Below are 12,931 nucleotides of genomic sequence, written 5' to 3' on the forward strand. Positions count from 1 at the left end.
AGAGCGTCAGAATTTGTTGGTCAGCAGTCGCCTCTTCAGAACTGTTCTACACAAGCTGATGTCAAAGATGTATTTTTCCCCTGACATACAGTGCCTCTGTAAAACCAAACATTAAACCTGAAAGTCAATGAGTCAATCAACTGGTTTATTTCACACCAATCACTATTATGGCATTCAGTCTTTTGGTCGTGATTCATCAGTGGCTCAAAAGCTGAAAACAAAACCAAGTGGTTTTCAAACCTTTTTCTGTAGTGCCCTGCTTTTGTCCATAGAACAGTTGTCACCCCCCCGTCCCCCCCCGTCCTCCCACATGATCCCGTCTTCACTCCGTGCAGCTGTGAATGAGCCTCTTAATGACTTCTTTAATGAATGAACCGTCAGCTCTGCTGTTGTTACTTCTGGATTTCACTGCAAAGGTTTTTCTTTCTCCTCCAAAAGTACATTTGAATAATGATGAATTCATTAACACAGTCTAATGGAGATTTAGAGTGGGTGGGATTTAGTGCCACCCCTCTCGCTGTGCCACACATTCTGACTCCTCCTTTTTTTCTCAACTTCGTCCACAGTCACCTGGTGGTTCGTCTCCTGCCTCCATTTTTTTTTTTGCCCCAGGATGGTGTATCGATGCCAGAGTTTCTGATTTAAAAATTCAGCAAAGCCCCTTTAATTTTCTGTGCATTGATAGGGAGGGGGGTGGGGGGGGGAGGGGACGCTGTATTACGGATGAATGCGAAAGCTGAGGCGTAATAGAGGAGACAATTACGACGCTCCCTCCTTCCTGTGAAGACATAAAACCCAGAGCCAATTCATTTGGGCTGGTTTTCATACATTTATTCCACCAATCAGGGCCAGCCTTAGGAGGAAATCCAGCCTTTATTTATTTTGTCTTTATTTCTCCAACTGAAGGGAGGGTAAAATAAGTCGTGCTGCACACTGTGGGTCTGATCTGATTCACGTTCGCATCCAAAACCGCAGCGTTAGCCTTGGTCTCCTCCGTCTTCGCTCTATTTGCATAAGGAAGCCACTGTTTATTTTTAGGCCACGGTTTAAGGACTTATAGTGCACTATAACTAAGGGAGGGACTTGGAATAATACAGCAGCAGCAGCAGCAGCAGCAGCAGCAGCAGCAGCAGCAGAGTGGCTGAGTGCATCATTACATATGCAGATACATCTGTGCAGATTTAGGCCTTTTGTCTGGTTTCCTTTTAGAGTTTCCAGGAGTCGAGGAGAAGGTTGCATATCTGCAGGCTGCAGCAGCTCAGACGTGAATGATGCACAAACAGCATCTCTGGCAAAAGATGTGTCGGCCCACATACTTTTACCTTTCTCTCTCACACACATAAACACACACACACGTGTGTGTACTTGTATGTATATGGACATGAAGAGAAAAGGCTGTTTAAGCACCGCATTGTGAGACGACGCCACTGAATACATCAAACACACACTCTCTCACACACACACAGTGTAATCGCTCAGTGCCCTTAATCCCAAATAAGGTCTCAATGTCGGAGGGGAACTTCCTGTGCAACTTCCTGTTTCGGTAGAGTTAATATTTCCTCTTGAAGACCAAATAATAAAAAAAAAACGTTAGCCAAATATTAGGGTTTAAAAATAAAAAAAAAAAAAACGTTTGCCAAATATTAGGTTTAAAAACTTGGAAAACTGTCTAAAAGTTACCTTAGCGTTAGCACCAGTTTTCACCTAAAGGTTAGCCCAGAAGTTGTCAAAAGTTAGTCAGAAATCTAACCAATAAATGCCGTTCGGCACAGAGATAATTACAATGTAGCAAAGACAGCCTAAATGTAGCTAAGTGTTAGCTAGACTTTAAAACTGCCGGCTAAAAATTACCCAGAAGACCTTGGTTGTAAATTGAAAGTAAAATAGAAAATAAAATTCAAAAAGCCAAAAAGGGACATGAAAAAAAAAGTTCAGTTGAGAAACAAATAAATAACAAAAATAAAGACAACTTCACATTAGCGCTAGCTAGGATTAGTGGACATGAATAAACTTCAGAGTAAAGTGAGTTTTCAGCTCCCTCTCTCTGTCAGTTTTGGCTAACCCTCGGCTACGAGATGAGGAGAAGAAGATAACGCTGATACACGTGAAGGCTGTTTAATCCCCAGTGAGACTCCCCACTTCAGGTGGAGCTCCCCGTGCAGCTGTTTTCACGCAGCGTGATGGTGTTGCTAATGCGCTCATTACTGTTTGTGCTGAGCTGATTATCATCTAAAGTAAATGAAGGCAGCTTTTCTAAAGCGGCGCAGGTGCTCTCCCTGTCAACTCTTACTCACCGGCTCATATTTTTCCTCCCTCTTTTCTCTCTCCTCCCCACCTCATTCCTTTTTTTTTCTCTCCATCCTCAATTGTCTTAAACATTTTCTCGCCTCCCTCGCCCTCATCCATCACCTCCTCTCTCTCCCTCTGACCTTCTTTTCCCTCCACACTGACCTGATTGTTCTCATTCTGCAGCCCCTCACACCGGTCTGACCACAGCTGAGTACTACCACCAGATGGCTTTGCTGGCGGGTCGCAGCCCCTACACCACTGACCTGATCCCGACGGTGGCGTCCACGGCCGGAGCCAGCAGCGCCCTGCACATGGACGCGTATCTGCAGGCCATGGACAGTAAGTCAAACAAACAAATGGGTTCAACACGGCGGCATTTGGTCCATGTTAGCCTTTAAATTTCCATGCTGGGAATCATGGGAATGTCCCTTTAAAATACATAAGACTTTTACAAAAGCATCCAGACAAAGTTAGCAAGAACTGCCCAAATATGACAAGAAAGAAAAGCAAAATTAGCTTCAAGTTAAAGACAGTAGCAATCAAAGCTAAAGGCTAGCACAGAAGAAGCAAAAGATATGGCAGCAATAGCAACAAATACAAAAATAGCTACAAATAAAAACAAGTATATATTAAGTTAACTGAAAGCAAGTTGGAACGCATGTAAAAAATGTATACGTAGCCATAAATATAGCTAAATCGCATAGCCTAAAGATAGCCGTCAAATTGCACAAAATTGCAAAATTTGTTAAAAAATGTAAACGTAAGTAACTAAAAAGTAGAAATAAACAAAACACTAGCAAATATTAGCAAGAAAAATTAGCACAACATAATGTGACATATTGCTAAAACGTTTAGCTAACTTAGCTGGCATATAGCTCAGTAGCAGCTAATGACAGTTTTTGCTAAGTTAGCAGTCTTCAGTTGAACAAATTGAATCTTAATCAGTCTCAGTCACGACATTTCATTTGATATTTATTTTATTAACTTTATTAATGTTATTATCACATTCTTACCCAGTTATTATTCTTAATAATTTCGAGATTTGCGAACAAAAACCTGGAGTTTTTCCTCCAAATGTATCCGTGCAGGTGAGGAGACACCTACCACATCCAAGCCCACTGGGAGCCCACTTTAAAATATTATGAGAGCGTCCCTCCACATTACAGCATGGGTGGCCCCTGTGGGAATTCCACCCCAAAAGTGCACTTTTCTACCACAGCCTAATGCGTCTGCTTCTATATATAAATCAAAGTAACACTGGAAGTTTATGCCAACGTTATTTAAATGAGCTGCCGTCTCGTTGCTGAGGACGGCGAGTGGAAAACACTTATGCTAATGAGTTATTTTAAAGTGTAAATAGAAAATTAAAGGCGCGGTGAATCTGGGAAAGGTCGCGCAGCCTCACCCCGCTTCCCTTTGATGGGGATTGGATTCCGTCAGGCACACGTCGCCTTCATCCCGCTTTCAGGGGAACCCCGGGGGGGGGACCCCCCCCCCCCCCCCCCCCGGCTCTTGTTCCTGCGTACAAACTAATTAAAACTAGCCAAACTTGTGCGGGGATCAGAAAATGAATTGCTATTAAGAGGGAATTGCGATGTCCCACCATTCATCATGGGCAGAAATCCTCGCTTCTTTGTCACTTTTTTTAAGATTAATAGGCTGAAACAAAACAATTAGGGGCTAAATTTAAGTGGAGATGAGACGCTACGCAAGAAAAGAAAAAAGAAGTCGCCTGTGATCATTGCCGGTAATAAGTCATCATGTTTCAACAATGTGTGTTCTGACGCCTGAGACATTAACACTTTAAAGCCTGGTTGTAGAAAGAAAAAAAAAACACATCCAAGCAGCGAGTCTATCAGGAGGCTGAGGCTGATAATCTGAGCTGCTGCTATTTCACTGCCTCTCACATCAGTGTAATTAGCTTCTTAGCGAGGCGTGCTAATGAAACCCTCGGCCTGTCCTTTACTGTTTGTGCTCTAATGGACTATTGTCTGTGTTCCCAGCCACTAATTAGTAGCACAGCTCTAATGCATCACTTCACTCAAGTCTTTTCTTCCTCCTGCTCCGTGTTACATCAGTTATTTTTTTTCGCCTCAGTCATCACTTTTATTATTTAATGCTGTTTTTTAAATGTTAAAATTCATCTTTTTAAAAATGATTTCATGATGTGAAACAAACAAAATACAAAAAACAAAATGTATGTTTTTGTTACATATATAAATAAAGTTGATTATGTCATAAAACGTTAGCTAACAACAGAGCGGCTGGGCTGCGGGCCTCCGCGCTGCACAGCAGCCGTCGTCTAACCGAGATGCGCTTTAATTTTGAAACTGCGTGTCAACGGATTAGCGATAAATAACCAGTGGCCCAATATGGAGGACTTCATTTTGTGGTCGTTTTCCGGTTACAAACACGCGAACCATTGTTATAATCGATAAAGTGAAGCACTACTGACACTTTCAAATATCTTATTTAATAATATAATATATATATAATATACTGTAAGTCACTAAAGCTTTATTTTAATGCAATGAAAAAGGCCAAACTGCAGCATTAAATGTATTATTAATTTTAAAATATTTTTGTCACATTCATGTAGGCTTATTTAAATTAATGCAGCATTTCTAAAGATGCTAACTTTATATGAGCTTTAACTGTTTACTTTGCACATGGACGTAAAAAAACAGACCTCCTTCTCAGGTGGCCCCCAGGTGTGTCGGCGAGGGTTCAACCCGCAGTTTTGGACCCAGCTTGTATTAGCGACACCGTCGTTCCGGCCTGTCTGAACCCGCCGTGGCCACCAAAATTAATGAGGGGATGCCTAAGCAGCCATGGCATCCATAAATCAAGAGGAAATTAGAGGGACAGTCCTGCTCCCATCCAGGACGCTCCTCTCTCTGTCTCCCTGCTCGGCCGATTTATCATTTGGGCTGTGCATTAATAAATACCACTCCCATGAGGCTTTGCGACGGTGGGATGTGATGGACCTGCTCCCCGGCAATAAACTGCCTTCTCTGAGAGGAGCTTTATCCGTGGTGTCGATTTTTTTTTTTTTTCTCACCAATAATCGGACATTTGTAAAAAAGTCAAATGTGATTCTGCTGAAATGGTGAATTAAAATATTTGGGTGAGTCAGAAAAAGTTCTAGGATGAAGGTTTTTAAAGTTCCCCTCATTTCCCTTAAACATGAAAAAGACAGATTTTTCATATGGTGACAATGTAAAGGAGGGACTTCGCGCTGCACCGGGATCTTTTGTCGTCGTACGCCCAAACTCCACAGAGGCGTTCACTCACGCACACGCACACACACGCACACACACGCGCTGATTACCATGTGAATGGAGCAAATCGTTGGATGTGTCAAACCAGAGATGGAGCATTTACGTTTGGGAGATGGATGGATGGATGGATGGATGGATGGATTGTGGGGGATTAGCATCACTCGCGGCCGGGGCGCGGGGGTATTGTGGGGCAGGGGGGGAGTTTATGGCGGGGCCGACGTAAGCTGGTTTTGTCTGCCTTTTATGAAATGACTCAAAATGTTTTATTTCCAAGTCTTGAGTCACAAAGTCATTGTGTCAGTTCACGCACAAAGCGCGACAAAGCCCTCAGCGTTTTCTTTCCCGTCTTGTTTTGTGACATCTCCGCGTGAAGCGACAACAAAAGTCATGTGTTAATCTCCACCCGTGGCTCATTGTGAGTGCGCAGAGAAAGCTCCTGCCGTTTCAAACCGCCTTTTATTGGAGTTATTTCCAGTCAACACTGATTGCATTTGAATAACGAGTCAAATTGGACTTGATTAAATATTACCATACACGGTCGCAGCGTCTCTGCCAAATAAAGGGGCATGTTTTCTCTGGCATGAAATGCAAGCAGTGCATCAAGTGACAGCCGAGCACTCGCTCAGACGAGGCCTTTGTCTGGTGATTGACAACAGTGTCATCCGTTAGGGTTAGACTGGGTTAAAGTTAGGATTACAAAGAAAGAGAAAAAAACAACAAAGTCTTGTGGAAATAAATTGTAAAATTACTCTTTACTTTTGCCTTAACGCAAGAAGATGAGGTGTTTGATCCTTGACCATTTAGAGCTGATAAAACTCCAAAAGGTTGGAGTCAAATCTGTTCATGAACTAGGTCTGTTTTAGAAGGGTACCCATTCCTCCAGGTAAAGCGATTTGCCCTTCCGCTGCAGCCACATGGCAATCATCCTTCTCTAGTATAAAAAAAAAAAATCTCCCTTTTTTTTCCCCCTCATCCCGCAGGCTCTCGCTTCTCCAGCCCGAGGCTACCATCACGGCCCAGCAGGAAGCGCCCGCTCCCCGTCTCTCCCCTCTCCGAGCACAGCTTTGACCTTCAGAACATGATTCGAAACTCGCCCAACTCCCTGGTCACCATGCTGAACAACTCCCGCTCCAGCTCGTCCACCAGCGGCTCCTACGGTCACCTCTCTGCTGGAACCCTCAGGTAGAACGCTCGTTAAAATACACTTGACTGTGAAGAGCTGTGTTTTACATACAGCAGTGGTGTAGTGTAGTGTACTGACGGTCAGTCTGTGTGTGTGACACGGCAAAGGGGTTGAGGTTTGAGTCCTTTTTTATACTCATGCTAATTATTAACAGGGGATTTTAAATATCATTTCTGTAGAAGAAACACTTGAAAAAGATCCATTTAAGGTTTTCATGTTTGAGAACATTTAGTCCACACTAACGATGATGACTGACAGACTCACGATCACACGTCAACACCTGAACCTGATGGGAGACCAAAGCTACAAGTCCAACCAACTAAAGCAACAGAATCTCTGGGAACTCTTACGAGATCTTCAGTCAATCTTTTCTCACGTTCTGTGCTCCTCGTTCTTTGCGTTTGTACTAGATTTTTGTGCCAGCTAGCCATGTTGGCTGCCCCCCCCCTCCCACCCCACCCTAGTGGAGACTTGACTTGGGCTGGAATTGTGGGTAAAATCTGGCACAAGTTGCTTTAGAAACAAAGATTTAAAAGTGTGTGAATCTCGGTACGGTCCACATCAAACCCTCATGTGGGCGAGCATCTCCCAGTCAGCCAGTCAGCTGGCCTCCCCGGCGGCTGGTGTCAGTCATCCACCGTCCCTCACCTGCAGGCACGTCACATTCATCAAGCGGCAGAACCGAAAGGCGAGCAAACGAAATCAAAAGTGAAGAGGACGGGGAAGAGAGGTGGAGGGAAAGATCCATCGCCCCACCCACGGCCATTGATCAGCGATCTGGAAGAAGAACCTGATCAATCACGCCGCCTGCTCGGCCACTGTCCCGGTGACAGGACCCAAATAACCCACAGCCGGCAGAGTGATGAGTGATATGACAAGCGGACGGGCCCCCAAATGTGTCGCGGCCCATTGATTTCCACTCGCCTCGTAATAAGATCAGCAGACACATGGCGCTGCGGCGCGAGCGGAGCCTTCAGAGCTCAGGATGAATGAAGGGAGGCTACAGCCGCCACCGCCGCCGCCGCCGCCGCCCAGCCACACAGGCCTGTGTTTATCTGGCGGTTCACCTGTGGTTATGCAGACCCCCGTAGGAGGGTTTGAGGGGCTTCTGGGGTCTTCGGGGGTAAACACACTTAGCTCAGGACGAGGGTAAATAAAGTGCGGAGAGAGCCCTCTGTGGCCGGAGCAGGGGACATCAGTCTGCGTTATTTACAAGGCCGTAAGACACACTCCAGACTGTTTATCATCCGTGTCATTTGCCCGGTGGAAGTGTGACATACTGTCTCACACACACACTCACACACACACACACCGCATGATAATTCACTGCGTGTTAACAAGACCAACACTCATTGGCAGGGAATTTGCCCACAGCTCCGTGGTTCCAACATTACCACCGTCTCCTGTCAGATTGTCCTCGGGGACGAGGAGCCAACCACAACAATCCATTTATTCACACTTCACACTGTTGCAGCTGATACAGTGAGCAGTGAACTTGTACTTCAGTTTATTATCCGACGTAGTACTGCAGTAGCAGAGCTGCGTAAGGTTCCGCTGCTCATTCTTAAAATGTTCAAAAATGAAAAACGCACATTTGGAGAAACACTGATTGGATTTCAGTCTTTGGCTACATTTAATATGTAATATTAGCAGGAAGTGGAGTTGTCAAAGTTTCAGACGGAGTCATCTGATGGTTTGCCAAATGGACGATTCTTTTACACATATTTCCAGACACAGCACAGTCTCCACTTTTTTTTTCTCATTTTGAAATATTTCCCCTGAAAAAGGGAAAAGTTTCCAAAAGTAATAAAAAGGAATTAGTCAAAGTTGGCCACAAGGAGTGAAAATAGGAATAAGAGTCAGAGAAAATACATCCAAACAGACTGAAGGACAGTATTTAAAAAAAGTTAAAGCAATAAATGAAAACAACCCAAAGACAAAATGACTAAATAGTAGCTTAAACCACAGGAATAACAACTAGATGCGGTACCTAAAATAGAAGCTAGGGAAAAAAAACAAAAATGTTAAAAGGAACAACATTTAGCTCACATGTAGCCTTTAACTTTAGCTAAGCTTTAACTTTTCTAAAATGGATTCAACTGCTGGTTTGATGTTTGATATTCACTCGTTAGCGCCACTTATAGCCCGAGGGGTGGATATTTTGACCATACAAATTCTGGGAGTCAGTCTAAGGTTCTGTCTACACATAGATGAGTCTATAGATAAAAACTCTTTATTTTAAAGTCAAATTAGCTTTGTTGGAAAAAAAAACAACTGGAGACAAACAGTGACGGAAATGTTGCTGCAAACGGATGAACTTGACTGCGAGCGAATGGTTGTGAATGGAATGTGGAGAATTAGAGCGGCAGAAAAGTGCTTTATAAGTATAGAGTATTTATGATCTGCAGCGCTGTGTAATTTACAACACCACTGCATTCCTTGTACTGGTTCGTGGCCCCGGTGCCTCCCAGGAAGACGCTCCGTGTTTACATCTGCGTCTGAATATACGTCTTCTTTCCATTTGTGAGCATGAACGGTTATTTGTCCCCATGTTTTGACCCCGTGATGTGCAGTGACCCTATTCAGGGTGTGCTCTGCCTCTCACGTGAGATCAGCAGGGAATTGAACCACCTCCCCTCCTTTGGAGAATAAATAAATAAAATGTCTTTTCTTTGCTTTCCATTTTTTCCTTCCTTCCTTCTCTCTCTCCAGTCCAGCGTTGAGCTTCCCCTACCCTGCCACCCCGGTGGCTCTGCACATGCACCAGCAGCTGATCAGCCGACAGCCGGGCATCGTGGGTTCAGCCTTCGGCCACAGCCCGCCTCTCATTCACCCGACGCCTGCCTTTGCCACCCAAAGGCCCGTCCCTGGCATTCCCCCGTCTGGGCTAAGTGCCAGCGAGCGCTCAGTCATCTCCAATGACTCCTCACAGGTGAGCGGCGTCGGCAAGCACCCGTGCGATTCATCATCACAGGTAATAGATAGCGGCGTTGCATGCCAACCGCATCTCCGGCGAGAAATGCGGCGAGCTAACGTGGTAGAGGCAGGACGCCCCCTCCACGTGCTGCTCTCCTGGGAGTTTTCCTCCTACTTGTGTTGTCTCTTGTTTTTATACTGCTGAGCACGACCCAGAATGTGCCTGCAGCAAACAACAAGGGGCTTGTTAGCATAGAATCCCACTGCTGACTCCATTAATCACTAGAGAGGGAACAGGGATATAGAAAGGGAATATTGACATGGATGGATGGATCCAAAGGGGCTTTTTCTCTGCTTCCTCAACCCTTACTGTATGTGCGGGCCCACGTTTGAAGTAAATATTCAGTGTGTATTACCGCTCCTCCCTGCTGCTTCCAGTTTCTTGAATTTTGTATTATCACAAATGAGGCCTGACTCAAATTGGCCACATCAAAATTGCTTTTTTTTTTTCTCTCCCCCTGAATAAACAGAATATTGCTTTGGGGGCCAAGGCTCAACCTCCGTCTCCTGCCTATCTTTACGCACAAGAGTCAGATAGAAAAGTGAAAGGGTTACATCACGGAAAATGAAAAAGAAAAAGCGAGAATTTTTTTTTTCTTTTCACAAAACTTTCACAAATACATTTATTAAAAGGTAAATTAAACTGCCCCAAGGGGAAGTTTAAACTGAGGCCAAAGTCAGGTCATCCGTCGGTTCAGGGAATTGCTTCATGAGCTTGTTTTAATTGCAATGATTAGGGAAGCTAATGTGATACACTGAATTGCATAGTTTTTCATTAACGTAGTCCTTACATATCTACGACTGAGGCTATCGTATAATTTGCGCTGATTAAAGTCCTGATCTCGAGCCTTGAGCCTCCTGCATTTTTAATACAGGTATTAAACTGGAGATGTGGTGAAATTAAAACAAAACTAAATTATCCTCACAGTCAACAACTGTTATGAGAAGCCGATGTGGAAAGAACCCGGATCTATGTTGCAACTGTTTTGTCTCCACAGACCAAACCGACCAGCGAGTCGGCAGTGAGCAGCACAGGAGACCCGATGCACCACAAACGCTCCAAGATGAAACCAGAAGAAGAGTTGCCGAGTCCAGGTGCCGTGAGCGTACAGGTGAGACGATATTACTGGTCAAAAAAAAAAAAATCCAAAACCTCTTGGCTTTGTGGTACTAATATTTAAACGATCATGGATTTTAGCCAGCAACAAAATGTGTCTCTATGCAGATGATACTCTACTATGTTCAGTCATTTCTTCTTAGTTATAGGACTCTAACAAACCCCATGGTAGTTTCTGCTCCAAACTCTTTTTTTAAAGGCATGTCGCTGGTATTTAGGCAATACCAGAATTATAACCATGGAAATGGAGCCTCCCTTCAAGTATCTTGACATCCAGTTTGATAAACAACACTATCTTCAATATTTTAAACACAGTCTGGCTTCATCAGAAAGTCAGAAATATATTGGTATTTGTGTCAACTTTTGACTTTAAATCAGTATTTCCTTTTGCATCAACTTCATCACGTAATTCCATAATATACCACTATGTCACACAAAGACATACTGGAGCGTGATGTCAGGAGTCAGGTTGATTCAGGTTGCGACTCTAAGCTAAATCTTAAGTAAACAATCCATTCATCTTTCGGACACTGCAGGCAAAAACATTTCTTTTTAATTTGCGGTGCCAAAGAAACAGTAGAACACCAAGTGTTTAGCATGTGCAGAAAAAAATAAATCTTATGAGAGCAGCAGAAACAGCCCGGGGTGTGTGTGTGTGTGTGTGTGTGTGTGGGAGCTGCAGTCTGTTTCCTGCAGGAGCCCACACCACACTAACTCTTTAGACTACACCGGCCGCCTAACTGTGACAGTGAAATATGTCTGGGCTAATAGAGCAACCTACAGCAGGAAGAGGGGGTTAGATTCCTCACATGTTCGCTCTGGTCCCGTCATATAACATCCCTGCAAATACAGAGCGGGGCTTTCACCACTACATTTCCTCTCGCCACACTGATTTTTCCAGACAGCCCAGATGCAGCAGGTCACTGCTGCAAAGACCTGGACCCAGAGGCAGTTTTTTTTTAAAATGGCCAGGATGGTAATAAATTGGTTTTAGTGTAGATTTAACTCCGCTGATATTTTCTATAAGAACGAACTGAAGAATGTGAATTTTTATGTGATGTTTGGTTGTTTTTCCTGCGTGTTTTTCAGGACCATCCTGATGGTATGACGTTGGTGAAGGAGGAAGGAGACAAGGACGAGAGCAAACAGGAACCAGAGGTAGTTTATGAGACAAACTGCCACTGGGAGAACTGCTGCCGAGAGTTTGACACCCAGGAGCAGCTAGTACAGGTTAGTCAGCACACTGGAGTTACAGGGAAATACTGCAATACTGCAATACTGCGATACTTGATGGTTCAATCCCACCGCTCTCCAGACACGTCTTCTTTTTATTTTATATATATATATATTAAAGCCTGACTGTGATTTTGGGACATTTGACTGACAAGTTTGATGACGATTGTATTCGGTCGAAGGTTTTTAAAAACTGGACTGACTTACCTGGAACAATGCTTTGTTGTTGACCATGATTGACTGAGGTAGTGATGAGGTCATCCTTCATCCAGAGGATTAGCAGCTCGTCTCACTGGTCTCTATTCCCGTGGGTCCCTGGTCAATAAGCTTGTTTGTGAATTCTCTTCTGATGAGTGAGGAGGTGCACCTTAAGGAAAAAGAGGAAACAACAACATGTCACTCATATATATATATATATATTTTCATGAAATTATCACAACTTTATTGCCGTATAAATACATTTCTCCCGTGTAAACAAAACCCAAGTTCATCCTTTTGGATCCCATTTTTTTTTTTATTTGCAGCTGAGCTGAAGTCTGACTCTTATTCTCTAGACTTTTCACTGTTTTTTTTTTTCGCTCTTCTGTCGTGCTATGAATCTTGGGATATGTGCGGACCAGAAAGATGCGCCCTATTCTTTGTTGCATTAGTATAAAAGAGTGCTTTTTGAATTTTGGGAGGAACATTTGGAACGGGGGAAGCAGGGTAGTGAATCACTCATCACTTATTTTCACACCAACTTGTTTTCACTGGGACTGGAGCGTCTTTCACAAAAAGACACAACAGGTTGTTTGAAGTCTTGCGTCAGGAAAAAAAAAAAAAAAAAAAAAAAAAAACCCCCCGCTTTCCTGG

The 12,931-nt window shown here is 43.8% G+C and overlaps 1 protein-coding gene and 1 long non-coding RNA gene across 6 annotated transcripts in view; one reads left to right on the forward strand and one right to left on the reverse strand.

The window, feature by feature from the left end:
* gli3 (GLI family zinc finger 3) overlaps positions 1-12,931 on the forward strand; it is a 114,406-nt gene that overhangs the window by 85,908 nt on the left and 15,567 nt on the right. For all 3 annotated transcript variants that reach the window (XM_008308178.3, XM_025054670.1, XM_017031655.2), the window contains 5 exons: positions 2,473-2,628; positions 6,551-6,752; positions 9,466-9,685; positions 10,728-10,841; positions 11,936-12,076. In XM_008308178.3, coding sequence (XP_008306400.1) covers positions 2,473-2,628; positions 6,551-6,752; positions 9,466-9,685; positions 10,728-10,841; positions 11,936-12,076 — 833 coding nt within the window. The remainder of the gene's footprint in view (positions 1-2,472; positions 2,629-6,550; positions 6,753-9,465; positions 9,686-10,727; positions 10,842-11,935; positions 12,077-12,931) is intronic.
* LOC112486873 (uncharacterized) overlaps positions 1-12,931 on the reverse strand; it is a 23,923-nt gene that overhangs the window by 6,415 nt on the left and 4,577 nt on the right. Inside the window, exons 3-4 of one of the 3 annotated variants that reach the window (XR_003049433.1) lie at positions 12,287-12,446; positions 9,619-9,892 (exon numbers count right to left, since the gene is read on the reverse strand). This is a non-coding gene — a long non-coding RNA (uncharacterized LOC112486873). Of the gene's footprint in view, positions 1-9,618; positions 9,893-10,729; positions 10,856-12,286; positions 12,447-12,931 lie in introns of those variants that run through there. The other 2 variants (XR_003049434.1, XR_003049432.1) reach the window with 2 other exon arrangements.

Source organism: Cynoglossus semilaevis, chromosome 3, assembly GCF_000523025.1.
Source record: "Cynoglossus semilaevis isolate Cse_v1.0 chromosome 3, Cse_v1.0, whole genome shotgun sequence".
NCBI lineage: Eukaryota > Metazoa > Chordata > Actinopteri > Pleuronectiformes > Cynoglossidae > Cynoglossus > Cynoglossus semilaevis.